Below are 27,928 nucleotides of genomic sequence, written 5' to 3'. Positions count from 1 at the left end.
ACCAGCCTAAAAATCCATTTATAAAAAACTAATTTTGTTTTTAATACTCTGTGTCCTCTTTTCTAGTCCAGACTATGTGTTTGGTAAACCTGATCATCCAAGCATTCATGAGAAAGTGACAGTACGTTGGGCATTATTAACAGAGTTATTAATGTTTAGATAGTACACAGGGTTGGGCAACTGTTACCAACAGTTCCATAACTGCACACAACTTTGAGGCTTACCACTGCATCAGCTGTGCCTTTGTCTCAGTGTGCACAGAAGCTGTGGCAGCATTTGCTGTGTCTTTCTGCCTCCAGAATCACTGAGACACCAGCTTCATTCATGAGCTGAGGGAGTGATGAAGGAGTGAAAAATACTTTGCACTGAAGACCAGACACATCTAAGGAAAAAGCCATTTATGTCAACGAGTAAAAAATTCTGTATTTTCTTTGTTTCTTTCAGAAGATGTGAGGGGAAAAGAGATATTTTTAATAGCATCTGAAATGTATAAAAGATGTTAAACATTTTTCATCTGGCCCACTTACACTGCTGCCTACTTCCCAGGAGAAACTGTTGTATCAAGAAAATCTCTTGCACTTTGCTTGTCTTCGTTAGAGCCCAAGTGACACCATTTTCAATTTTATTACACTGTTTTTGAAATTAAGGCAGGAAATGAGCTATATTTCCTCAATACGGACTGTAGCATTGTGCCTTTTTTTTTTGTGTACAGTCCAAAAGATATGACAAGTGTTTTGCTTGTCACTTTGTACTAGAGAGGGAATTCTGTAAAAGAGAAAATAGTTCCATCTTAAACACAGATTTGTACGTACCTTAAGTAAAGATTTTCTCCTTTTTCTGGTACACAATTCGGAAAGTTACACATGACAACCATTTCCCCAGTACCTATTTTTTCAAAATGTGCTAAGATTGCCAGGAAAACAACTCATCTTGAAAAATACAGTAAATTTATACAGAGAGACAGCAAGATAAGTATTAAAATTCTACTCTGGTAGAATTGAACTCAAATCCTAAACAAAATAACAGGACCAATTACAGTGGAGGCATAAACATGGTATACATCCTAAATATACTTTATTTTAATGTCAAAAAATAATTGCAGGTCTTTTGGGGGTTTTCTGAAACTTGGAGAGGAAACTGAAAATATTTTGAAATTACTTTAATATGATAAAAGAAACTGCAACTAAGAATTCAATTGTATTTCTTGATGCAAACTGATATCACATGACTTACAGTTATTGACCAAACCCAAAGCTACTTTCAACAGAAATGTTGTATCATCTTAGTTAATTTTTATTATCTAGCTAAATGCTCATCTGCAAATAATGAGTTCTTGAAAAGTAAATGAAACTGGGTCACTGCAAAGGCATCAGGGACTCTGGGGATGAGTAATGTAATATTGTGCCTTTTATATTCAAGTTGGCAGCTTAAATCCAGTCCAGGCCAGCAGTGACTGGAGCCTACTGCCATATGCTTTTTGTCATGTATAACAGGTTAGTAGACATGGTTAATTTTGCAGTGAAAAAACAACATTTCTCTATGGTCTGGTGAAACTGTCTCTGAAAACTAAACTATCCTGCATCACAGAATCACAGAAGGACTACTGGCCTCTGGAGATCATCTGGTCCAATCCGTCTGCTCAAGTAGGGCATGTCCAAGTGCCTTTTAAGTATCTCCAAAGGAGACTTCAGACGTTCTCTGGGCAGTTTGTTCCAGGGCTCAGTCACCTTCATAATAAAAGTTTCACGATATTGATAGCGACTGCCCATGTTTCAGTGTGTGCCCATTGCCTCTTGGTCCTGTCCTGAAAAGATGCTGGCTTTGCCTTCTTTGCACCTTCCCTTTCCCAATACTAATTCACACCAACAAGGTGCCTTTGAACCCACTCTTACTCATGCAGGGCAGTGCCAGCTTTCTCAAGACTCCTTGTGTATGTCACATGCTCCAGTCCCTTAACTATGTCAGTGGCCCTTTGCTGGACTTTCTTCAGTATGTTCATGTCTTCTCTTCAGCTGGAGTCCACAGCACTCCAGATATATCTCACCAGTGCGGAGGTGAGGGCAAGGATCACCTCTCTGGACCTGCTGGCAACACTTCTCCTGATACTGTCCAGGACACCCTCTTTGGCAAAATAACACATTGTTGGCTCACGTTCAACTTGGTGTCCACCAGGACTTTGTTCTTTGCAATGCTGCTTCAGACACTGGTATCACCAATGTGAGCCTCTGAGATCAATGATAACCTCTCTGTGAAATACTGGGTCTTCCATTCAGATGGGACACACACTAGAGTAAGATGTTTGAAACTGTTGAAGCTAAGCAAAGCTGACTTCTCTCAGTGCAGGACTAATACAAACAAATGGGCACCAGTCCAACTTACCGATCACTTTTCAAATGAAGCAGTTAAAAGCTACAAAAATCTGAAGCAGTTAACATACTACAAGGCAGGATGATGAGATTTATTGCAGACACACTCTCAGAAGTTCACATAACAAAGAAATGTTCTGTTTACAAAGAGAATTATAGGCTTTTTACACAATATATATTCAAATCTTTTGATTTGAAGAGTAGCAATGTTAACTGCAAATGTATAGTTCAAATGTTTACACTACCACGCCTTATTGCATAGCCACTGGGATACCTCAAGATAAGACTCTAAATAACCTGACTTATGGGTGGGCTGCCTGTATAACTGATTGTATTCATGCCCACTAAGGCATATGGACACACATTTCCTGAAAGTAAAAAAAAAAATTATTTATTTTATTGCTTTATCACTTCAATTGCAATTAAACAATGAATTATGCTTATTTCAAGGTATCAGTCTACTACTTAAATTTTATTATTCTTTAACACGTATTGCACATCTTCATCTCAGAAGATACTTCTTTGATATCTGAATTCTACATCCAGGAAGGAACAAAGTGTCTCTCTTTACAGAGACACTCCTGCCCTCTCATTGCTCCTATAAAAATATTTTTGTGGAACTCGTAAGAAAAGGCTGCATCTAGTGAAGTAAATTCTCTCTTTATTAGGAAAACACCAACACCACAGTCTTCAAAATTACTGGAATTTTATTTGCCTCAGGCTTATGACTTGCAACCAAAGACATTGTGCAAAGAAAGCAAAGATTAAGTACACTTTAGGGAAAAGGTGATAATCCACATTGGTAACATAAAAGATCAGTCTGATGAAAGAAGCCATACGTTACACTATATAGATTGCAATATTCAATAGCATTTTTAAACCAACTTCTTTTAATAGAGAAAAAAGTTAAGCAAAGTTTACAATAGACATAAATTTGATACAATTCAAAAAGCCTTTTTTGGAAGATCATCAAGCCTAAAGTGGAAAAATGCATATGGGGCAAGGTGTATGAAAGCTAACTACTGAACATTTATAAGCTATTAAACAAAGTTGCATATATGTACCACAGTGTAAAAAACCAATACAGGACAAATAAAAAATTTGAAAACTGCCTGATGAAAAATAAAATAACCAGTGGCTTTTAATGACTACTCCTGGTTATCAATGCTACAAAAGACTTTTTTTTTTGTTGCCTTTCTGATGCCACTGAAAAAACCTTATCAAATGATAAAACCAGGCACAATCAAACCATTACCAAGTCAAAACCAGCCCATAGAAATATCCTATCAACCCACATTTTCCCACAGAAGGTTTCTTTGTTGTTTTTTGAGGCCCATATGTTACAATTTTTTGCCTTTTTTACACCATGATATCATATGTTTGTCTGGCACTATCCTAAAGCTAATTTATAGAGAATGAGAATACAGAAACAACCCGATGTCTATTTGACAAAAAGATTCACTGGGTGTAAAATAGGAGAAAAGAGAAGAGAAGGGGAAGGGGTCAGTTCTGGCAAGAAAATAAACCCTATGGATCACTCATCATCACTTCCGCTTGCTTCCGACTGGTCCTAGAGGTAAGAGACACAAGACAAGTCAGAAATTCTTTCCAGCTATTCTGTGGAATTTGTTAAAGAAGGAAAAATAAAAGGAAGTATGAGGAAGAAATAAGACAATTAAACTGACAAATCAAGATAGCCTGAAGAAAGGTACTGTGTTATTCAGTATTTCTATTTCATGAAATTTCATCTAATTGCTGTAGAATTTTTTAGAGAAGGAAGACAGAGAGTCAGGAAACACCAGCTCTTTCTTTCTATCCAGACATTTAGAAACAACTGGGAAGACATCTATTTTCATTTGTTGCAATAATAGAAGCACCCACTAAAAAAAGGTATAAAACAATCAAGCTGTAAGTTTTTCATCGGTGGACAAAAGTGAACAGAACATGAGACTTAAAGGTTCAATGAATGCAGGAACAGCTCGAAGTAAGATCCAAACTTCTTACACTTCTTGTCTTCCAGCACTGGGACCAGATCCCATAAGCACACTAATATACAGTTAACACCCCCACCCAATTCTCTCAGGATGATCACTACAAGTTAAATATGTGCTTAAGCATGAATAGTTGAGAATTCTGACAGCAAGCAGGACAGGGCAGAGATGCAATCACTGCAACCACTTCCATAGTCTCACTGAACAAAACTTACATTTTCATCTTGATCCTCATCACTATCATCATCACTCACGACAGGCTTGGCTTTTGCTCTGCTTTGCCTCTTCTTGCCTTTTCCTTTTTCCCGACCTTTTTCATCCTTCTTATTTAACTTGATTTTGACTTTCACTGATTTTGCTGCAAAAAGTTTAACAGCATGCATTAATGAAACATTCACTTATCAACTTTAAATGCTCTCTCTTGTTCACAGAAATTCACCTCTGGTAGTAGCCTGAAAAGGCATTCCCCTCTGACTTTACATGGACTGTGGAACAACAAAGCAAGAGGTATTTACTTTTAATTCTCTTGTTTTTAATAGTTTTAACAATAATATACATTAAATTATAAAGACTAACTTTAAGTTGACCATATCTATCTTCTTGTCATTCACAGAATGTATGGTGTGCACAGGTAGTATACAGTCCTCTAAGAAGATATGCCTTTAAAAATATTTTCTTCCTTACCACAGAAATGTTTAGCCTTTGTATAAACAGACTTTTTTTTTGTATTTTAAAGTACAGAAATGCTGTGTGGAGTTACTGGTTAATTTCGAGTTGATACCTTTTTAAAGAACATGTTATTCTGATTCCAGAATATCCACTAATTTCCAAATGAGCTACTGAAGTTGCATGCTTTAGCACACATGTGACACACACGGAAAGGTAGCTCAGGGCCAAGGACTACAGCTTCTGTATCCGAGAAAACGGATAGTTGGAATTTGGATACATGTACAAAGTGCAATGAAGGAATTAATCCTTTTACCCTTTCATCATCTTTCCAAATCTGCAGGGACTTAATGAGCATTCTGAAACAATCAGAGTTTCACTTAGTCTTTGTCACACTGAAGAGTGTTTTCAACATCATCTGGTTCTAAACCATATGATGAACTGCACATCACATATGTGTATACCACATCACGCCTGAAGGTTGACCACAGTCTCCAGCCTCTACAGGGCACTTCCATTTACAAATAGCAAGAACTGGCCCTGAAGGGCTTATAAACGATTATGGCCACCCACACAGCACCTCTATGATTTGTTTCTGGCTTAAGAATAGTTTAAATAGAAGTAAGCCAGAACATCCAGCTGAAAGACCAAAACAATGTTACAACCAAGCAACCTTAGTAAGAAACTACTTCGACTAATGGAAAACAGAACCTTATAATGAGTCTCCATTGCAGAAGCAGCAAAACCTGCTCTTCCATCCCCAGATCTATTTCCTTGTCAGTATCTAGCAGGGGACTCACATTCCGATTCCGATTCTTCTTCTTCATCTTCTTCTTCATCATCATTGCTTTCATCCTCGCTTTCTTCTTCTTTGGCTATCTTCTGTCGTGCACTTTTGAACACGGACTGAAGAACAATGGAATCCTCATAGATCTACAGTACAGGTACAAATCTCTGTCAGAACTATGAAGTCAAGCAGAATCAGAAATTTACAGCATAGACCTAAATTTCCAGTGCAAGTCTACAGAGTACATGGCATTTTCAAATACCAAGTTAGTAAGGTCTGTTGAATGAATCATACAAGAAATACCAACATTAATTCTTCATGCTCTAAAAGAAATCTGTCATTAGTGACCTACAAAGACATAATTCTTGCAATGTATCACATCTAAAACGTCTAGTTAATGTTTTTCTTATTATTTCTACTGCCATAGGAACTATTGTGCATTTTCATCAGATCGTAACACCCTTGAAAACCTGCCAAAGGAACAGACTTCAGCAGTACGCACCTTAATTATAACATGGGTTATTGTCTGGCAATACAGGTAATAATGACAAATAGCTTATCCTCATTTAATTATCTTCAGGTTTTTTTTCTGAAATCCAAAGAAGCTACAAGGAAAATAATTTATCCCAAGCAGCTCATCCCTTCTTTCCTTTCAGATCTAACAAGACTGGAAAAAAAATTTGGGCTTGCTCTAAATTGAAAGTGTGTTCTGAAACATCCTGTAGTATCCAAAGTATCTTGGGTACATCACATTTTCCCTTTAACCTCCAGCATGAGGGGACTCTCAAGAGTGACTACTTTTGGCTTGTAACACACTTCTTAGATTAACACAGTAAAATCTTGTTGTATTGCTGAGTATCTGATTCTTTGTCATCACCTGAACAAATGACCTTGTGTGGTTTGTTTTGTAAAATGTCAGAAGACAAGCACTGCACAATTCAGGACTAAACAATTAAGAATAATTACTAGAAAAGAGTCATAGACTGCATTTGATTTTATCATATCATCATCATCATCATCATCATCATCATCATCTACTTTGGCTGTCTGTCATTCTACTCCTCTGGCTAAATTACAAACTTTCTTTGTATAAAGGGACACTAGGTACTTGTGGAAAAGATAATGGAAGGACTTTTGGCTGCCATTATGCAGTCTGTATGCTAAATATGATAAAAGTGCTCTATTACTTTGTGGGTTTGACAAGCTGAATTAGAAAAAGTTTGTTTAGAATACTTAACATGAAACATCCAATTCCTACTTTTTTCACTTGACCATCAAATGTTTTTTTTGAAAAACTGCCTTTCAATGTGGATTGTTTCTTATTGTGTGAGTTCCCCTGTGCTTTTTGTTTTGAGATGTTTGACTACTCTCAATCATGGCAAACTTTTTATACACCTATTCTCTAAAAAAAATAATCATGAATGTTTTGAGAAGGCTGCTCTCATGTCTTATGACATTAGTGAGCTGTGAAACTCTAGAACTTCCTTCCTTAAAGTCAAGTAACAATTGACTTTCTCTTGTACCTACTTCTTTTCGAGTCAGATATTGATAGAACCTGCCACGTTTCTCTTGAGAACTATTTATTTTTCATATATATAAGCCTAGCATATTCACCTGTTCTTAGGAATGGCTCTTTCAATTAACGTTCTGGTCTTTCTCACAAAAACATGTGTCTAAGACAACAAGAATTAAAGAGCTGTACAACATTTTTTTTTTTCAATGCTGGCCACTAGATATTTAGGGCATCAATATGACCCAGACTTTCAGTTTCCCATTAAAATACAGGCGCTTCAAAAATTATTTTAACCTTCTTTATGTGGAATTACTTGTAATACACCTATCTATTTTGATACACAAAAACCCCATGGGGTTACTTCATGAAAAGCTGTGCAAATTGAAATTTTATTATTTTGACAGAAATCCAATTCAAACAGGCTTCTAAAGAGCAAGCAACAATGACAGTAGAACTTCCTTCAAAAAGGGAGAAGCAGCAACAAAAGAACTTCACAGCAAATTACAACATTCATGAGAAATCTTCTGTTTGAAGACACACACTCATTTTCAACCCTGTACACGTCTGTATGTCATTTGACTATTACATGAAAAGCTTTTCAAAACACTGAGGTTTCACTGAGGACAAAAGCCTTAACACTTAAAGTTGTTCTATCCCTGAAAACCTTAAGATTCCATTTCAAATGAAACTGCTTTGCTCCAAGGAAAAGCAGCACACACCACACTAACGGAACACTTGGAAGTGGTCTGTGAAGTTCACTGGGCACTTAAACAACTACCTGAATTAGCCCTTTTGTTTTGAGTGCACACACAAATAATCCGATTTACTGAAGTCACCTGGTATGTTAGAGCAAAGGTAGATCAGAAATGTAACAAAGAACACAAGGTATCAAGGAAGTCTGGAAAACTGGAATACTACTGCAGAAGTGTCCTGCAACTCAGGGGAAATCAAAATGAATGGTGTGAGAACTTAACAGAGGGGAAAAAAAAAAAACCTTAGTTACACAGTATTTGGGCTTTATGAGATAAAAAGTAATATTAGGTCTGGTAATTAATGTTGATAGATTGGAACAGAAAATAATATTACACTACTGATACATGTTAGGTTATTCCCAAACAGAGTAGCAATATCTACTAATACTTCTAGCCACTCAGGATTACTCCTTTCAATTCTACCATCTCTGGTAGAAGAGACCAGTTTTCCATAACCATGATGGGTCATTCTGATGTGAATAATTTCATTATTTCATTATTTTACCCATTTCACTATTGGTTTTTCTTTACCTCTTTTTATCTCCTCTTTTACCAACTTTCTCCATTTTCTGAAGTCTCAGTTATACTTTTTGTTACTAACTTTCTTTCACTTTTTCCCCCGCCCTTGCTATAATTAGATAGTTATAGCCATTTTACCGGTACGCAAACCAGCAGTAAACTGAAAATTTGCATCTGGACATGCAGCAAAATTATGTCCCAAGCATTCTAGCATAATTAATTTACTTCAATAAATATTTTCATTTCATTTATTTGTAGTTGTTTCCATGTAACTGAAGACAGTAAAAAAACATGTACATATTAAAGAAATAATATTTTCTGTTTCTTGATATCAAAAACAATCACTAAATGATGAACTGAATCCAACAATTCTTCATAATAAATTCCATACTAATTTTCAATTCTCAAAATTTAATATAAACTCCCTAATTTTGCTAAATGTTATCACTAATGCTTAGAAATTTTAAGAATACATTTGTTATTGGCAGCATCATCCTTCAGCTTACTTTTATTTAGGCTTCAAATAACTTTTTTTTAAAATCTCCTGTATGTTATGGAAGCTGTCTTCATGGTCTCTGCTTCAACTGAATATTGTATTTGCATCACACTTCTCATATCTCATCTACAAAAGTAATCATCCAAGACTTTGTTTCACTGTATTGTGAGACAACTTTCTTATCTGCTTGTCTTTTGTATCTGTCATCCAGATTCCATAGTTTTTCCTTTTGTATCAGCACCCTGTTCCAAATTCTGAGCCCAAATGTGTGTGAAACATCTGCTTGAGATGAGTTTGCCTTCTAAGCCTGGAACTCATCTGGGATTTATTCCCACTGTTTCTAAAAATGGACACTGATCTTTCAACAATAAAAAAAAAATTAAAAAACAGAGGCTTCAGAGGGTGAAAAGCTTCATACATGTTTATACATACACATCTTTACTGATGGACAAGCTTCAATTTTTATCTTCCATTAGCAGAACTGAAGAGCTTCCTATGATGTATTTCCTCAACATCCCAGAGTTGTACTGTTACATCTGCTACCTCTGTGATCTGCTGCAGAAAACCTAAACTGATGTATCACTCCACACACTGCCTTTTTACCAGAGATTCAAATAGTCTTACTGCAGCTTTAAATACACAGAGATCTCAGAATTAGCGCTAAAAACAAATTTTCTGAAAATATACACTGCAGCAGTGTCCAGTGAATTCTGGATTCTAAAAATTTAGAACATGAACATTTTTCTGTTCTTGAAGTAAGAATTAACACAGAGTTTATATACAAAAATAACAATCAACAAGCACTAAAATCATTAGATAGGGGAAACTTGTATGTTTAACAGAAATGAACTCATTCAAACCTGAGATCCCTCCAAGTTGAATGTCTGTGCATTGTGACATAGCAGCATGACATCTTTTTCTAAATCCCCAAGACTCCGATATTTATGGTTGCGAATTCTTTCCTGTTGCATTTGTTGAGGAAATGAAGATAAGTATTGATGAGCAGTGGTGCAGAAAGAAGAACAGCAGAGAGGAAACTGAATTAATATTTGATTCAGCACATTAAAATCTTTCTCTTAAAAAATTTTACCTAAGCCTCAAGGTAAGTATCTATTTAAAACATTGAATGCCTTCAACCATACTACTCAAAAAATGCATCAAGGTAAAAGAAAAAATTAAGCCATTTCTTTGTGAACTGTAGGGGTTAAAAGCAATGGAGCTCTTTTGGTAAAAGAAGTTCTAGTTTTGTCTTTCTAGTAAAGAAACCCAGTAACTGTAACACAAGTGAAAGTTACAGAATTATGACATCACCCAAGGTGCAACATGCTGCCTTGATCCCATCTACTAAACTCTGTTAGAATCTGACCTGCCTCTTCCAAGGTATGAGGCTAGGGTCTAGAAGGGGAAGCCCTATGAGGAGCAGCTGAGGTCATCTGGTCTGTTCAGCCTGGAGAGGAGGAGACTGAGGGGAGACCTCACTGCAGTCTAAAACTTCCTTATGAGGGGAAGTGCAGGGGCAGACAGTGATCTCTCTCTTGACCAATGATTAGACCTGAGGGAATGGCCTGAATTTGTGTCAGAGGAGGTTTAGGCTGGATAGCAGGAAAAGGTTCTTCACTCACAGGGTGACTGTGCACTGGAAGGGGCTCCCCAGAGACGCAGTCACAGCACTAGCCTGACAAGAATTCCAGATACATTTCGACAGTGTTCTCAGGCACATGGTGTCATTCTTGGGGTATGCAGGGCCAGGAGTTGGACTTAATATGTGTCCTTCCCATCCAACTCAGGATATTTATGGTTCTACGATTTTAAATGCAGGGATAGGTATATTCCACTAGATCTATTAAATCTTTGTCAACAGTGTGTTTTTATCAAATTGTTGACAGACTCACAATTAGGTCTTTGCAAAAAGGCACTGAGATGTCATCCATGCCACACTACTATAGTTTGATTTGATCTTGAATTACAGTGGTACACTGCAATATACACTAAACAAAATTACTAACGAAGTGTGTGACTATGTTCAAAATCTAATCCACTAATACAGGTGGCATGAAATATTCATACTGTTATTTTAAAAACAACTTTATGCTCATCCTTCTGTAAAAGGGAAAGAAATGGAAGAATCTCCACTTCCAAAATTCTTTCATTCCTCCTTACCTTTATCTTTTTGAAGTCCACTGGCTTCCTAATCAATTCATAATACTCTGGTAGTTCTTTCCTAGACGGAAGCTGAATGAAGACTTCACTTAGCTGCCGTCCTGAACTGTTGAGAAAAACAAAGCCGTACTGAATAGAAGCATTACAACTTTCTCACAAAACACACACACACACACACCACACGCACACACACATGTGCACACACACTACGTAATAAGAAAAAAATTAAAATAATGGAATAAAATCACAGTTTTTCTTTCAAATAATTAGAAATTGAACCCTGATTTTTAAATTTGGTAATTTAAAAATTAATTTACATTTGGAATATGAAACTGTTGTCCTAATGTATCATTAATATGTCATTGACATCTACCATTAGAGATGAACATGTATAAGAGGCTTCATGAAAAAAGAATCAGATCTGCATCTGAATTCCACAGTCCTGTACTGAGTATACTCTTATTGTTTCCTTGGTTTTTTTCAGTAATTTTTAGCAAATCCCTCTTCTGTCACTGAAGTTTGTCTTCTTTTTGATCACTATACAGCTAGCCTTGTAATTCTTCATTATAGCAAACCATACTGATTTCCATTGTACTATATGCTGATTGCTATTAGACTACGTTGATGTTACAACAACAAAAAATGAGTAACTTCTATTAATGACTGTTGGGCTTCTGGGAAGATCACTCCAACTATACTGAAAATCACCGCTGCCACTTGTACTCCTTCATTCATTTGAAATAAAGTGGTAATTTTCCTATAAAACTTTTATACCGTCAGAACATTGTCTATAACTTGGAGGTGTCCAAACTTTACAAGATATCCGTACTTCCCATTGTTTATCCTCTTTTAATAGTTATCATAACATCATACTGAGGATCTTTTTTAATCTTCTTATTTGTCATTTTCCAAATAATACGTGGCTGTAAGTCACCTTGGGAGGAAATGTGCTGATGACACTTATGGGTTTAGCTGGCTTTGTGTTGGTTTTTGTTGGGTTTCTTCCCCTATGTGCATGCAATTTTCACAGTGTAGCAGAAAAAACCACTCCTGTGAAGAACTGCACACAGCATTCACAAGCATTTCCCAGTTCACATTCACATGCCTACTTCTCTCCCAGCTACTCCACAAAGGCCCTGTTTATTCAGCTGAATTTTCAAATAGTATCTCAGGAACACCAAATTCCACAGGAGCTGGGCAAGAAGACTACCAAGTCCTGGTTTCCCCCTGGGCTTTCTCTTGCAACCACCATCCAGATATTATCAGATGTTAAACTAAAACTGAACTCAAGATCAACAGAAGCAATTCTGCAATGGAGAATAAGGATGATAAAAAGCACAAAGCTGGCAACAGCTCTGCCCTTTATGGAAGTAATGAATGCTTACTATACAGTATGCATTTCTTAATGCCTGAGGTAACATAATTTGAGAAGGTACTATTTATCTTATGGACCTGATAGAATAATGAACAAGAACAGATTTTCCTCACTTCCAAAACTATCTGGTGTTCACCTAATCCACCATTTTCTATTGTACTCGGTTTGGTCCTGAGACAATGCTGCTCCTTCCATCACAGAGGACAACAATGTAAATACTCTAATTGCAGACTGCTAATCAGCAGCAGCCCTTGTGTCCTCAGCAGTAGCTGGCAAGATGCCTCCTGGGCCTCAGCAAGGTTCTGGCACACATCTGAGTGCACTTCTGGGTGCAGCCGCTGCAGGTGAGACAAGGCAGTGGGTGCACGGTGCATCCCTGTCCCAGGAGAGGACACTGAAGTCTATGTACTTCATACAGCTGTTGGGATAGATACTCACAGAGACCACTGGCACCTTGAGTAGCAGTTACTAGCAACTTCACCCAACAGATCTAACTTATCTGGGAAGAACCCTGTTACTGAAATTGAAAAAGCATAAAATGGCCAGGTAACTGTCACATCCAAGTTTTACTTATTTCTCTCCTGCCAGCAAATAACTGAAATTCTGGGCACTGCATCTGCCATTTCCTTTGGTATGGACTCACAAATTCATTATTTTCATACTTCCCCTGTCCAAGTGTTTATACAACAGATTTAAAGGCATCAGTCTTGCTCTTGATCTGTGTGAGGGTCTATGGCTCTTGATCTGTGTGAGGGTCTATGTCATGCTACATGACAGAATCTGTCTTTGTCACAGACTGCCATCTCAAAGTGAAACGGGAAGCAATACAAGCAAAAGCAATGCATTATATACATTCTACACAACTGATTAAATTAATGTGTGTTTCTATTCCTTTGAAAATTGAGGACTGCATTTATATTTTTTTTTTGTCCACCTAAGGATGTGTTGAGCAGTAACAGCTGCAACTGAGATCAATGGAATTTCTTCTGAACATATACAACATTATGAAAATCAGCAACTGGATCTCTGGTGCCCAAATGGTATCTTAAAATTTAAGTTTCTACTCCCTGTTTATAAAATGAGAATAAAATGCTGTGGAAAAGTACTGTTATCTGCAAGACATTCAGACTCCTTAGGAGCATTATACAGAAGCCCATGGGTAATTCAGCTATTCAGTAAGTGATCAGTGCACACCTTATACATGCAAGGTACTGATCCTCGGGAAAGCAAAGCAAAACAAAGCAGTATCCTGTTGCACCATTACACAGCACACTGTAACTTACCTGCACTTCGGTACACTCTGAGTGCGGATTAGCTATACAGAAGGCCTATCACTGCTGTGTTTTATTTCAGCAGCCTTAAAAGAAATTTCTATTTGAGTAAAATTACAGTAATTTCACGATTTCAGCCGCACTGAGTATAAGCCGCACTTCCGGGGTGTCGGCAACATTGAGGTCTTTGTCCATATATAAGCCGCACTTTTGTTTGCAGCGAGGATTCACGTGCAACTTTCACAAAGTTGCCAAATAGTAACAGAATTGCGGGAATGCAGAGTTTACTGGCTCAGCCCTGCTCAGGGCGGCCGTCAGGGAGTGGCCCCAGCCCCGCTCGCCGCTGCCACCGGGAGGCAAGGGAGCGGTGTGTCCGGCCAGTGCCACCGGGAAGAGGGAGAGGGGTGTGCCTGGCCGCTGCTGCTGGGAGGAGGGAGAGGAGCATCCCTGGCCGGTGCCGCCGGGAGGAGGAAGAGGGGTGTGCCTGGCCGCTGCTGCTGGGAGGAGAGAGAGAGGTGTGCCCGGCCGTGCCGCTGGGAGGAGAGAGAGGGGTGTGCCCAGCCAGGGCCACTGGGAAGAGGGAGAGGGGTGTCCCTGGTCGGTGCCGCTGGGAGGAGGGAGAGGAGCGTCCCTGGCCAGTGCTGCTGGGAGGAGGGAGAGGAGCTTGCCTGGCCAGTGCCGCCAGGAAGAGGGAGAGGGGCATGCCCAGCCATTGCCGCCAGGAGGAGGGAGAAGGGCATGCCCAGCCGGTGCCACTGCTGCGTCCCCCGGGGCCGGGCAGTGCTACTGCTGCGCCGCCACTGCCCCGCTGCCCGGGGCCGCTGCTGGCTCGGACTTCCGGGCTGGGAAATTTCCAAAATTTGTTCATATATAAGCCACTCCTGAATGTAAGTCGCTCCCGGTTTGGGAGCAAAATTTTGGTCAAAATGGTGCGGCTTATAATCATGAAATTACTATACTGAACCACTGATGCCGTGTTTCTTCAACTGTGCTTTAGAATCTAATACTGAAGAGAATTACTTCAGTAAAAAGAAAACAGCCACTAATAAACTAATTCTGATCAAATTTTAAGAGATGTTTAGCCTATTTGTCCCTCTGAAATAGCTCCTGATGATTACAGTTTTTAATCTCAAAGCTGTATTCTTTTCTCTTTACATCCATACACCCACCTTATATGGTATTTTATATTAAAAATACAACTCATAAATTATTAAACAGCAATATTCTATTTTCCAGGTGTAAGACCAGCCAACTGTGATTTGTTCACACATTCTATTAAACTAAGAATGCTATAGAAAGCCCTCAAGCTTTTGCTTGATGTAATTAATTACTGAAAATCATTTAAGGCCATGAAAGGAAAAGTATTAAGGGCACAACAGAAGACTACAACCTGATTTTGTCTACTCAGATCAATAGCAGCTTATTCTATCAGAATAGAACAGCCGTTCTATCATCTTTATAGAACCTATTCTCACAATGAAGTACTATGTTGCACTCCCATTGTATATATGCATCCATATTATAAATGAACGGGATCTTTCCTAACAATCTCAATCTGTTGTGGATATAGTAGATGGAAATTAGTAATTATTAATGCAACTCTGATTTTAATCCTTTTGTCCATTTATGTAATTAGAAAATAATAACCACAACAACTACCACATAAAAATCATGTGCAGTAAAAAAAAAAAACAACACTTATGGTTGCCTAGCAACTAGCAGGCTACGTGCTGAAAGGAAGAAGGACCAGAATAAATTAAAAGATCTGACTGCAAAAGAACCGTGACAGTTCATTGCTACTGCATCAGTTCAACATGCTAGTCCCATGTGTGCTCACATTAAAAACACTTGCATACTGCACAGGTTAAAAAGCATTAAGAAATACTGCTTATTTAGAAAATGTTTTTGCTTAGAAAAATATTTGTGTGCAATGTTTCCAATTTTCTCTTTTTTCTGTCAAACTGCTTGCAAGGTGCATACAAGCGTATAATTCCACCCTTTTAGTTAATATTGTCTTTGGTGAAATGAAATGCAAGAACTTCATTAGAATGAGGCTTCTTTTCTATTTGTTTTCACTGGCAGTTTTTGGCCACAAACAAGCTGGAACAGGCCTGTTAAAAGCATACTACTACCAACACTTCTTTCTCCTTTGGAATCAAAAGGAGAGATAGCTATGAAGCTGGAACTGAAATATGTTCTTGTATCTTTTAACAAATAATGAAATTCAATTTAGAGTGGTAGAAGGAAGAGTCCTGCATGCTTGCCCAAGTCAGAGCGCTCACAAACAGAACCATGATTTGAAAACTACAACTTTGAATCAAGTGCAACTTACAAAGATGGTATTTAAAAGAAAAGTGACTGTGGGGGAGGAGAATTACAAGAGCTGACATAGCAACTATGTAGGGACATGATTAATTGTCATTAGTGTTTAATGGTCCTTGTTTGGAACCAACTGCAGTAATACATGGTAAACTGTCCCCATCATTGAAATGGAAGTGGGTAAAAGTAGTTAAATATGTAATCCCTGGGTTTGACATATGGTTATGTACTCTGTAACTTGGGCTTGAATATAAGTAAAAATTTACTTTATGTGTTTGAGTATCCAAGAGTACCAGCTGGCATAATTAATTACTAGTTAGGTAAATAATGGCTAACTGTTACTCTCAATTTTGAAACAGTTAAAAACTGGTAAGAAAACAGCTGAAAAGACTACGAATAAAATCAATTTCCTGTACAGAGAAAATACCCTCTCCCTGAGCTGTGTCATCAAACTGATGGGCACGACAGACAGGAGTAGTCTCTTGCCAAGGCAGAGACTCTTTGCAGGTAAAAGGCACAAAAACTCCACCCTTCGATTTTTTTCTATTCTATTCTTCGTTGCTTTAAATCCATGAATAGATGAGATGGCAGGTAGGGGACAAATGAAATCACTGTATGGAACAGAGCTATCAGCATCCCAGGACTCTTGAATTCAGCTGTTGTTATTTATGCAAAGCTAATGCAAACTAGTGGTAGTATCAAACTGGTACCCAGACAGGAAACATTAAATTCTGATGTAAAGCAGAAGAAAACAGTGGGTTTCTAAGGAAGCTGAAGGTTTGCAAGGTATGAACAACAGAATCACAGAATTTTTTATATTGAAGAAGACCTATAACATCATCCAGTCCAGCACCTAGTCTACCTCTAAGTGCCACATCCTCAAACCTTTGTGATTCTACCACTTCCCTGGGCAGCCTGGTTCCATGACTGAGCACTATTTCAATGTTTTTCCTAATATCCACTTGAAATCTCCCCTGTGGCACTGGAGGTCATTTCCTCTTGTTCTGTTACTTGTCACCATGGAGAAGAGGCTGAACCTCTTTCAGGCAGCAGCTGTAGAAAGCAGTAACACATTCCCTGGGCCTCCTTTTCTCCAGGATAAAAATCCCCAACTTCCTCAGCTGCTCTTCATTGGACTTGTGCTCCAGACACTTCACTAGCTTTGCTGCCCTTCTCTGGACACAGTTCAGCACTTCAGTATCCTTCTAGACAGGTGGCCTCACTAGTGCCAATTAGAGGGACAACCACTTCCCTAACCCTGCCAGGATGAAGCATCATTCATTTTCTCTTCTTTCCCTACTTTATTTTCTTTTTTTTATTTATTAATCAGGAAAAAAAAGCTACACTTACAGCTTGTCTTCCTCTGAAATAAACTACTAAGAGGAAAACCATCACAAGATGAAAAATACAGTTTAGGAGACTAAGACTGCGTATGTATGATACAGATCAGCAGCCGGGGCTCAAATGTGGCGTAAAAAATCCTTATTCTGAAAGAAAAGCTGTTGGGAGTAAAACTGTCCCTTCTTTCAAAAGGCTACAGCATTTTAAAGTGGACATGCAAAGTATGTTTTTGTGTGCCAAACTGATTTGGTGGTGCCAAGCAATAGGATGAGAGGGAACACACAGATACCAAAGCACAGAAAAGTTTCACCTTCACACGAGAAGAACTGCTTTATGCGGGTGACCACGCACTGAAACAGATTGTCTAGAGAGACTGCGGAGTCTCTCCCACAGTGGAGACATTCAAGAAATGCCTGTGCCATGTGCCCTGGGATGACCCTGTCTGAGCAGGGAGGCTAGACTAGATGATCTGCTGTAATCCCATCCAAACCAACCCAATCTATGGTTCGTTGATCTTACGAAAACATAACATACGATTCTATCATAATTGTTCCCATGGCCATTACTAATTACAGAGGGAAAAAAAGACAAAAGCATGTGAAATGTCCAATAATGTTGGACTGATGCTCTGCAACTTGCTCTCTTCTAAACAGGTGTTTCACACTGCAAGGTTAGAACAAGGTACAAGGGTGCAAGAAGTAACTGAAACAAAATCTCAGATTAATATACATTGCAAATGGAGTTTTCAAAGATGATGTGTATACCTTATTTGAGAGAATCAGGATCAATGTGGAAACTGGAAACATGCTTCCAAGTCCCTGAATCTAGGGTCTTGGTATTGTAAATAATCATACAGGACTTTAAAAATCAAGGAACAAATGGCACATCTATATAGCTATTTCTGTCACACTTTTCCATATGGAAAGATTATAGGACTTATAATTAATAACTTGTATGAATTAATAAAAGCTTCTAGTCATGTAACCTTGTGACCACCATCTTGTATTTTTACATATTTTTACACATCCTGTGCTTATGCTTCCTTTCTTTCCCAGGCAAATTTACTGAGAGCAATCATCTTCCCCTCTCAAGACTGGATAAACAAACCAGCCTGTTTCTTCTGGTAAGGCTCTCCCATGCTACTTATCACTGAAGTAATTACTGACGCTTGTCTCATTGTAAACTAATCTTTCTTGAATGTAAAAGCAATCAGGTACTATATACAGCAATTCAAGCTTTAATAGTATTATATATAATGACATACACCTGTAATGATTATTTCCACATCCACACACAGGCAATTGTGTCATGGTAAGGCTCCTGTTTTCTTATGTCTGGACAATACTGATGGATCATAGTTAGCTTTGATCAATAATTTCTCTGTACAGGTAATTATTCTTCTGTCAGTTCCACTTGAACTGGAATGTGAATCAGAAGGAAAGTTTCTTGTTTTTGGTCTGTGAGTACCATAAAATACACTCTGAGATACTGTACTTCATGCCATTTCTTTTACGCCAGACCTAACTGTGTCCAGTCTGCTGTGGTCAACACATCACTACAGATGTTTTAATTTTGGCCAGGACATTCCTCATTTTTAATACGTATCATAAATACAATGTGATCTATGCCAACACCAATTCTCCAAAAACTTCTTTCCAGTTCACCAGTAACTTTTTTACAGTGCCTTCCACTAGGCATTTTTACTTCTCTTCACTCAGATTAAGGAGCTAACTCACTTTATCTCCCCTTTCTTTCATATTAGCTTATAGTGTTCCTGTGGTACCCCTAAAAATGATTTAGCAAAATCACAGAATGGTTTGGATCAGGAAAGACCTTCAACGATAAACTAGTGCAACTTCTCTGCTGTGGGTGGGCAGACATCTTCCACTAGGTCAGACGACTAGAAGTCAGGATTCTGACCACCTTTTCTCTCCTACTTTTGCTTCATTACATAGCTGTTCTCCATTTTAAATAAGTACAGATTAAACCTACACAAATTCAGCTTTGCCTATGATGACAAAGCAGTGTAGAAGAGTAAAAAATAATCTGCATCTGTAGCACCAGTACACATTTTATGGTTTGATACCGAGAGCTGAGTACTAAGAGCACATGTGCAGTTTAAAAAGGTAGCAGTGACTTCACTGATTCGCAGCATGTACCCCGTAGTTCTTCAGAGTGAGGTATCAGCTATCTGTTTCCAGTTTAACAAAGATAAATATGAAGGCAAGATAAAGAAACGCCTATCAATATGAAGAAAATCTTGAAGCACATCACTCAATATTGGAATGCAATGCAAAAGAGACTGCATGAATCAAGTACTGTCAACTTGTCAAAGACCTCAACAACTCTCACACCTAAGGCACTCAAGCAGTCCAAGCTGAACATTCTCAGGGTCTTCCATCTTTGCGTTTTTTTTCTTTCTTTTTAAACAGTTTTCTTTATTATATGGGACACACCCTAGATACCGTAATTTCAGGAAACTAATGCTGGCTGCCAGTCAAGTCAAATCTCACTGCAGTTTTTTCTCCTTCACTGTCTCTAGCTCTCTAGAAATATCCAAAGAAAATCAGCTTTTACTTGTAAATTGCTCTCTAAGAACTATTAAACTTATTGTCAATGGAATGTTTCATTAAAATCAACATCACATTGGGATTCATGACGGGAATAAAAGGAAATTGGAGGATTGCTAAACTGTACTGCATAAAAAGAGGAAAATCTAAATTAAAAGGCTGAAACTGCACTGAGGACATGCGACAAAGAAATTAACCTCAATGCTGACTTCCACTTTCTTGCATGGAGGTCTTTATCTGAGGTTTACAAGCAATGGAGTAACTACCTCTGCACTCTCTTTTTAAAAGAATCATATGCTGCATTTATGCACACTGAAAATTTACCAAAAATATTGCTAATATGTCTGTTTAAACTAGTTTTAATAATCATATTTAAGTGACTGTGCAATTACTATTTACTAGACCTTATTATTAGTATTACTGAATTCTTTAGCTTTCCTTGACATAGACAACCAATTTCGTTGGATGTTTTTTAAATAAGGGAGGAAAGGGTGGTACTTATCCCCAAATGGTACTTATCCTCAAATGCTTTCAACTGAAGTTAAACCCTAGACAGTTAGGAAAGCACTTGGAGAATCCTTCCCTGTATCAATATTACACACCACAGAAAAGCAGCAACTAGCATTTCAGATTTTTGTGAGCACCACATATTCTCTTTTTTTTTTTTTAAAGGTTTTAATAAGAACAGAAAAGTGGTTCTGTATTTACAAGCAATTCTTCTCAACAGCAAGAGAAAACACAAGATAAAGCATGCAGAGACTTACTAGCTTAGTAATGTATTCTTTTTTACGTTTTTTCATGCTGCCCTTTAAACAGCACAGAACTTATTGAAGATCGTAGAATTGGCTTTGACAAAGTAACTCAGGCCTAAGTCAGTAAGATTTTGGCTGGGTATGACCTGACTACCTTTTGGGACACAATTAGATTTCCATAGTCCAGATGAGCCTCCTGGACTTAGCGTAAAGAAAAGATGAACATCTTTTAGCACAGAAAGTTTAAGCTAAAGACAAAGATAATTTCAAGCATTCAAATACTAAATACATGAAAACCCATTTTTTTTCCCCAGATGAAACTCATGGCCTACTTTTCTTCCAATTAACCTGTCCCTCTATACTTGCCCCAATTGCCTTCACACTCACAAAAGCCCAGAGCTGAACAAACATCGAACCCCTCAACAAAACTGAAGGGCTCCAACACCTAAAACCCACTTAATCATAAAGCTGCATATCCTGAAAATATTAATTGAGCTCTAGAGCAAGTTAGCCCCAAATATTTTAAGATATTAAAGTTCCCTGCTGCCTAGATTTGTAATTCTATTCTTCCATAGTATTGGGTAGTTTGATGCTAGCTCACAAAAAAATCAGAATGCAGAAACTTGGCACTCTTCCTCATAACTTACAGCACTGAAGAGCTCAGCTTAAGAGGTATTTTTAATTCCTTACAGAATAGAGCTCTATACACTTTTTAAACTGGGAAGCAATTCTGTCTTGCATAAATGTGAGCTCCAGTGAGAAGAAACAGTATGCCTTGTCACTACACAACAGCACATTTATTAACTTTTTTTTGACAGAAATCAGATAGGAACTTCCTGGGGCACAAACATCAGGTAAAAATCTTTAACCTTCCCAGAAGCTATCAGTTACTATCCCCTATTGAAGGCTAGTGGAAGTAACTTTACTTGCTATTTTAGAAGTGGGAAGTAGATATCCTGATGGGAAGTGCCTGGCATCAAGAAAAGGTTCAAGGCCAAGGATCTAAAATGCAGAGATGCTTCCTTGCAGTCCTGACTGGAATACTTAAACATTTCTCCCTTCTCAGCTATTCTGTTAGTCAAGAGTCACAGCAAGCTAAATACACTGAGATTGAAGTCAGCTTTCTGCCCTTCATGTTTGTTGCTACGGATTCTGTTGCAATATAATAAAATACTTTTTGGTGTACTCAAGAAAGGGCCCACAGATGAGAAATGCCTCATTTTAACTGTTATGACCTAAAAAAGTCACGGACCACAGCAGTGGGTGCTTTACCAAGTACCACCTAAACTAACCTTGTATAGGCAGAGCCAGAATAGTAGCTGCAAAAAAGGGCAAAGTGCAAATTGACATTTACAGTCAACATCTGAAAGTTGTTTACAGACAAAAAATATATTGCTATGCCTAGATGCAGGTTACCTAAGGGAAATACTTTTTGACTTTCTCCGAATGCATTTAATATTAACTTAGTTTGTAATAGGTGCTATATGAGTTAAGTAATTCAATGTACCACAAAGAAGGGATAAGCACAAGAAAGCTTTACTGATTTTTGGAAGTACAAACCGAGTTTAAACACAACATTTGCAATCAAGTCTGATTCAAAGACATTACAATGCATAGGTGATTTGCAGTTTGAAAATCTGCAAAACAGAAGTCTTCAGATTCCATTTCAGATTAAAAGAAATAGTTTTTTCATTAAGTACAACTATTTAGCACATTTTGATGCTGAAAATGGGGATTTCTTGACAAACTTCCATATCTGATGTTTCAGTACTTCCGTAATTTTTCTTTTGGCACCTCTGATGCTCATGATAGGAGCACTCCACATTTTGGGCAATCTTTCAGTCTCTCATTGTGAGACCCACGTAAACTTGGATTAATAAATCTGTAGCCACGTCTTTGAAAAGATTAATTTCAATATAAGCTCACTAAATTGACGGAAAGTCCTGCACAAGGTAAATGTTCTGAAGTACACACCCTGAGGAGAATGACTTCAATCCTAAGTAGGAGCTCTACACTTACTTTTTTTTTACTTTTTAAAATTGTGTTTCAACAACTTTCTATCAGACAGGTGTTAAAAAAAACCTCTACAAAGTATGAGACTCTCAGGATCAGGCCCTAAGAAGAACTACTCTTCAGAAGAGCAGTGTCAACATCTCTTTCTAAAGACTGGAAAAAATGAAGCCATTATAAAACATAGAGCGATATCAGCAGGGAGAGAGAGAACACATGCAGTAAAGATAGACTGTCTCCAAGCTCACCTATCCTTGTAGTTTATCACAGTATCAATGATAGCGTTCATTTGTTTTGTCAGTTTGGGTGGATTGGGCGACAGCTTCTCTGCAGGAGGTCTGCCTCTTCTTTTCTTTGCTTTCTCTCCATCCTCCTTCCCAGAATCCTTATCCACGTTTCTTCTTCTCTTTCGCTTTTTAAGCCGAACTTCCTCTTCCATTTCTTCCAAATTGCCGTCTTCAATTGCCTGACAACCACGGATTCAAAAAATATGATTTTTAAACAAAAGATATATTGTATAGGGAAATAACAAACTATATTTTAAAACAACAATGAAACACCCCTGCAATTCCATGGGATGCAGATAATTCAACTCAAAATGTTCAGTTTATTTATAAATGAGAGTACAAGAAACTGACTTATCAGCAATCAGTGAGACACTAAACATTAACTTTTCCTAAGGATCCCACTATCATCTACATACACTGTTTACTTGAACCTTGAATTCTGCATCAAATCACAGTTTCACACATAATGGCCTGGGGTATTGTCTCAGTAAGTGTACAGAAAACATGTATTTTTTCACATCAGTGTCAGTTCTGGGTTACACAGTTCTGGGTTACACAGTTCCATGCGTAACAGACTTTGATACCTTACGTTTCCAACAGGACAGTCTAAATTGTGCTCAGCTCCCAAAGCCAGTTCATACACAGTTCTTTGTGCATACACACAAAACAGAGATACTTTATGCAGTAACAACTCCTCTTCCAAGCCTTTAAAGCAACTTTTAAATCACGTAAGTGTTAAAATAATCTCAAAATGTTTAATTTTCTTCTAGAATAGTAACCATGAGGTAGGCAGAAGCACTGACAATACAGTGGTTTGCTGTAAACAGGACTCATAACATGGGATGCAAAAAACCATCCCAAAAACCAAACCATACACACAGTCACAGACAACATTAATTTCAGTTGTTTCATTTACCTGATGTATGCTTTTAAACAGCAGCTCTACGCAGAGGGATAAAAAAATTGCTGCAAAAAACAAACTAGGAATAAAGGGAACCTGTTCACACACACTATCAGATCCACGTCATAAAGCAAGAAGCTGAACTTTTCGTGATTTGAGAAAGCCAACAAAAGAAAAGAAATAAAAATATCAGGTCACAAGAGAACTGAAATTTAAAATGAAAAATAAAACATCTTAAAACTAAGGCTTTCTGATTAATGCTTTCTCAGAACATAACTGATGTTGATATTTGTTGCTTTTGCTTCTCAATATTGCCTTGAGTACATGCAAATGCTAATCAATCCTTTGTCGTAGCTGAAAGAGCTCTAATCCTAAGGCAATTACCTTCATTTCTCCACAGCACCAAACATGGCTAATATTTATGATCATGTGAGCATAACAATCAATATAAAAAAGTGATTACAGCCTAGACATAATTTTTCTCAATTGTGTACAATGTCTCTTCAAAAACGTTTTGTGAACAAAACCTGATGCACAACACAAAATAACCTGGCGTGTTTAAAAAAACAGTGGGATTTTGAAATCTGTTTCCTATGCATCCTCCGATGTGCAAATCCACAGACAAACACAAAAGCAGAATCCTGAGAGACAGCCTGAAACTAGGCCTTAATAATCAAAAGACAATTTACATCGTGCTTCCACAGCATTCAGATATTCACTATGAAGGAGGCTCGAGATCTGATGAGTTAGGAAGAAAAAAGAAGGGAAAAAAAATCTGCACACAAATTCATTAATATTCATCTGGCTAAAGCAGGACACGCGCTATAAACCACTGAGGCTAATGAAGATTAAGAAAATGAAATTTCTCTGCATATCTTGGAAGCTAGAAAAGCTAATAATAAATACAGCATGCAAGGCTGTCAACAGTTAATGTCATTGCTCTCCTCAAGCACTCAGTAGTACACTGAAACACGGAGAACACCGACTTTTGATGTGTTACACACCTACACATGCCTGTGATGTAGTTCTACTGAATCTTCAAGACGGCAATGAAAAAGGATATTTACCTTACCACTATCAGCAGGCCGGCTATCGGAAATCACAGTTAGTGGGGATAAAATTAACAAGCCAGCAAAGCAGCGAGCTGCTAGTCTCTTCATCAGCTGATCAGGAAAAAAAAGTGAGCTGGGGAAAGGCTATGTTTTCATATACAAGTAATTTTATTTTACTGAAAATTTAATACTGAAAGGATTGTGGATACTGAAATCTGCTGTTTCATTCTACCTTCTACAAGGCCTGAAGCCTTCCTCCTTCAGCCGGTTTTAATATTGACAACTACTTATCATATTTCTCCCCTTATTATTGCAGGCATTCAAATTAGATTTTTAGCTGAGCAGTTACTGATTCTTGTTATTATTTTAATAATAATAACACAATTAGACAATTTCATGTATGATTTTAAAACTGAAACTGGCTGTATGCATTTTAAAGATGCATTCATTACAGAAAATGTATTCTTTTTGCTCCACAGTGAATAGATCAAGTTTTGGTTACTGAAATTGATACAATAATCTATTCTGATTTACATGAAATTAAAAAAAAAAACAAACCAAAAAACCAGACCAAGTCATCATTCTGTTAACTTTGGTAACATTTTGCTGTCCTTCAGAAAACTTCGCTTAACCACAACATATTTATATTTTTGCTTGCTTGACAGATTTTCTATCACCAAAAACAAAACACAGTGGTCCTGTCATTCACAGAGTAACATCTCACTTTGGAATTCTGCATAAAATTCCTGCTTAGAGTAGGCAGTATTTTGGAAAATATATATTGACAAAAAGAAAATATAAAAGTGAAAAGTTGGGATTTTTTTTTTAAATATTACATATAACAATGTAGTAAAGACAAATTATAAAAATGAAACCCAAGTAAACTAACATATATTCTTTCACTCTTAAAATTAGTGACTAGTAGGTATCAAAGGAATTCTTAGCAAATTACAAATCTACCAGCAAATGTTAAACTTTCTGTTTAACCAGTAATATATCAATCAATTACTATATTAAGCTTTCAAAATTTCTATGCATGAATGTAAAATCAGACAGCTTTCTTTAAGACCCTAGTGACCCCACTTGGGAATCAGTCTGACAATACAAGCAGTATGAAAATGTTCCTGGTGTGACTCTTAACATTTCTTCTCAAGAGACAAACTTGTATTTTGTATATAAACCACAACATTTAAAACTAAACCTATATGCTTTCTTCTGTCTCACAAGACGGCTTAAAACTTTATTTCATTAGTCAGTTATCAGCAGATAGGTTAATGCTCTGGGCATATATCTACACACATGATATATGACATTATATGATCCAAGTATGTGTGTATTAGCAACAACATATTTATTAAGCTAATTCATCTGACTGAGCTCTTTGTTAGAAAAGCTTACTATTCTAGGCCTTAAGTTTCACACTGAAGAGAATGCCCTTCCAAACCTTTACCAGTACCATAATGATACAAATCTTCCAGGTACAAATCTCCAGTTCCTGACAGATGATGGGCTGTATGAGAGCGCAAAAGAACAACATCTCCCATATTCAAATGCCTCTGGATTAGTGAGGTGCACAGCAAGGGTGTCAAGGAAAATGGTACATTAATAAAAATTTAACTCTTTCCTTCCCTTAATAAAAATTTAACTCTTTCCTTCCCTTAAGGAAATCAGACAAAACAGTACCAAAAAAAGTCTGGACACCTCATTTTTTTCAAAGATGCCTGTAAAAATTTAATGCCAAATTTTGCAAGTTGTCAGCCATCTCATGAAAGGCAAATATATCCGTGAAATATGAGGACTCTACGTAAAGTTCTGTACTGACAAAATGTTCCTGCTTTTCTAACTCACACTAGTGCAACCTACCCCATGTACACAAACCAGTTTAATTTCTAAAAAGGCAACAGCACACTTATCAAAGATTAAAGAAATCAAACTGTGCTCCTCCAAAAAGAAGTTTTGGAAAAGAAGTTTTTGTCCTCCCAAGAACAAAACTGTATTTTTCAGGGGGCAAGCAGAAGTTATTTCTGTCTTCCTTACTGCTGCTTGCAATTAGATTTTCACCCTTCCTAAAGGAAAGGAGTTGTTTTGAGGTGAAAGTTTTCTTAAGGAACATCAATACAACATGGATACATGAGCACCAAACAGAACCAAATTAAGGATAATATAAAAACTGTTTATTTTCTCCATTTGAAGGACAGGGGATTATACATGCATTCCCCTATCAAATATGACACAGCACTGTGATTGAATACCTTTTCAATTCAGAATTACAGACGCAAATAAGGTCTAAATACTAACAGCTCAGTTTTGTTTCACAACTGTGTTCTGCAAATCTATAATTGTGTAGGCCTTACGCAACTAATATGATTTAAAATAATTTTATAGGAATTAGGTAACATAAGTGCGGTCACAGAGTGAATTAGTGGAGTTACTCATCATAAAATCAGCTTTGGTGTCTAAGGCCTGTCTTGTTTAGATGGTAAAACATTGCAGTACATAATTATTTTTCCTGTGACTGGAGATAACTAGATAACTAGAAAATTAAGACATAGTGAAAGCTATTGGTACTACTTACAGTCTAAGAAACCGGACACACAGAGCAGAAGGGGCAAGGAGCTAGGTAGTAAGTCTGCCTGATGCTGTTCAGATGAAATGGGACACGAGCATAGGACATGCAAACTCTCCTGTGTCCTTCTCCAATTTTACCTTAACACAATGAACATTCAGAGAACTTGCTGCATCCCTTCAAAAACATCAATGCCCTGTCTCTCTCCAATTTGCAAAACTGAAAGAAAGTTAC

The 27,928-nt window shown here is 37.5% G+C and overlaps 1 protein-coding gene across 6 annotated transcripts in view; it reads right to left on the bottom strand.

Annotated features, from left to right (window-relative positions):
- Positions 1-3,055: 3,055 nt before the first annotated feature.
- Positions 3,056-27,928, bottom strand: part of SMARCA2 (SWI/SNF related, matrix associated, actin dependent regulator of chromatin, subfamily a, member 2) — a 125,011-nt gene continuing 100,138 nt past the window's right edge. For 5 of the 6 annotated variants that reach the window (XM_033085486.1, XM_033085490.1, XM_033085489.2 and 2 more), the window contains 6 exons: positions 23,137-23,354; positions 11,251-11,356; positions 9,951-10,052; positions 5,824-5,956; positions 4,573-4,715; positions 3,056-3,936 (listed from right to left, as the gene is read on the bottom strand). In XM_033085486.1, coding sequence (XP_032941377.1) covers positions 3,901-3,936; positions 4,573-4,715; positions 5,824-5,956; positions 9,951-10,052; positions 11,251-11,356; positions 23,137-23,354 — 738 coding nt within the window. In that variant the 3' untranslated portion in view covers positions 3,056-3,900. Of the gene's footprint in view, positions 3,937-4,572; positions 4,716-5,823; positions 5,957-9,950; positions 10,053-11,250; positions 11,357-23,136; positions 23,355-25,143; positions 25,252-27,928 lie in introns of those variants that run through there. The other variant, XM_033085492.1, reaches the window with a different exon arrangement.

The sequence above is a fragment of the Catharus ustulatus genome, chromosome Z (assembly GCF_009819885.2).
Source record: "Catharus ustulatus isolate bCatUst1 chromosome Z, bCatUst1.pri.v2, whole genome shotgun sequence".
Taxonomy (NCBI): Eukaryota; Metazoa; Chordata; class Aves; order Passeriformes; family Turdidae; genus Catharus; species Catharus ustulatus.
The sequence above is the reverse complement of the archived record's forward strand: the minus strand, read 5'-3'. Positions and strand labels throughout refer to the sequence as shown.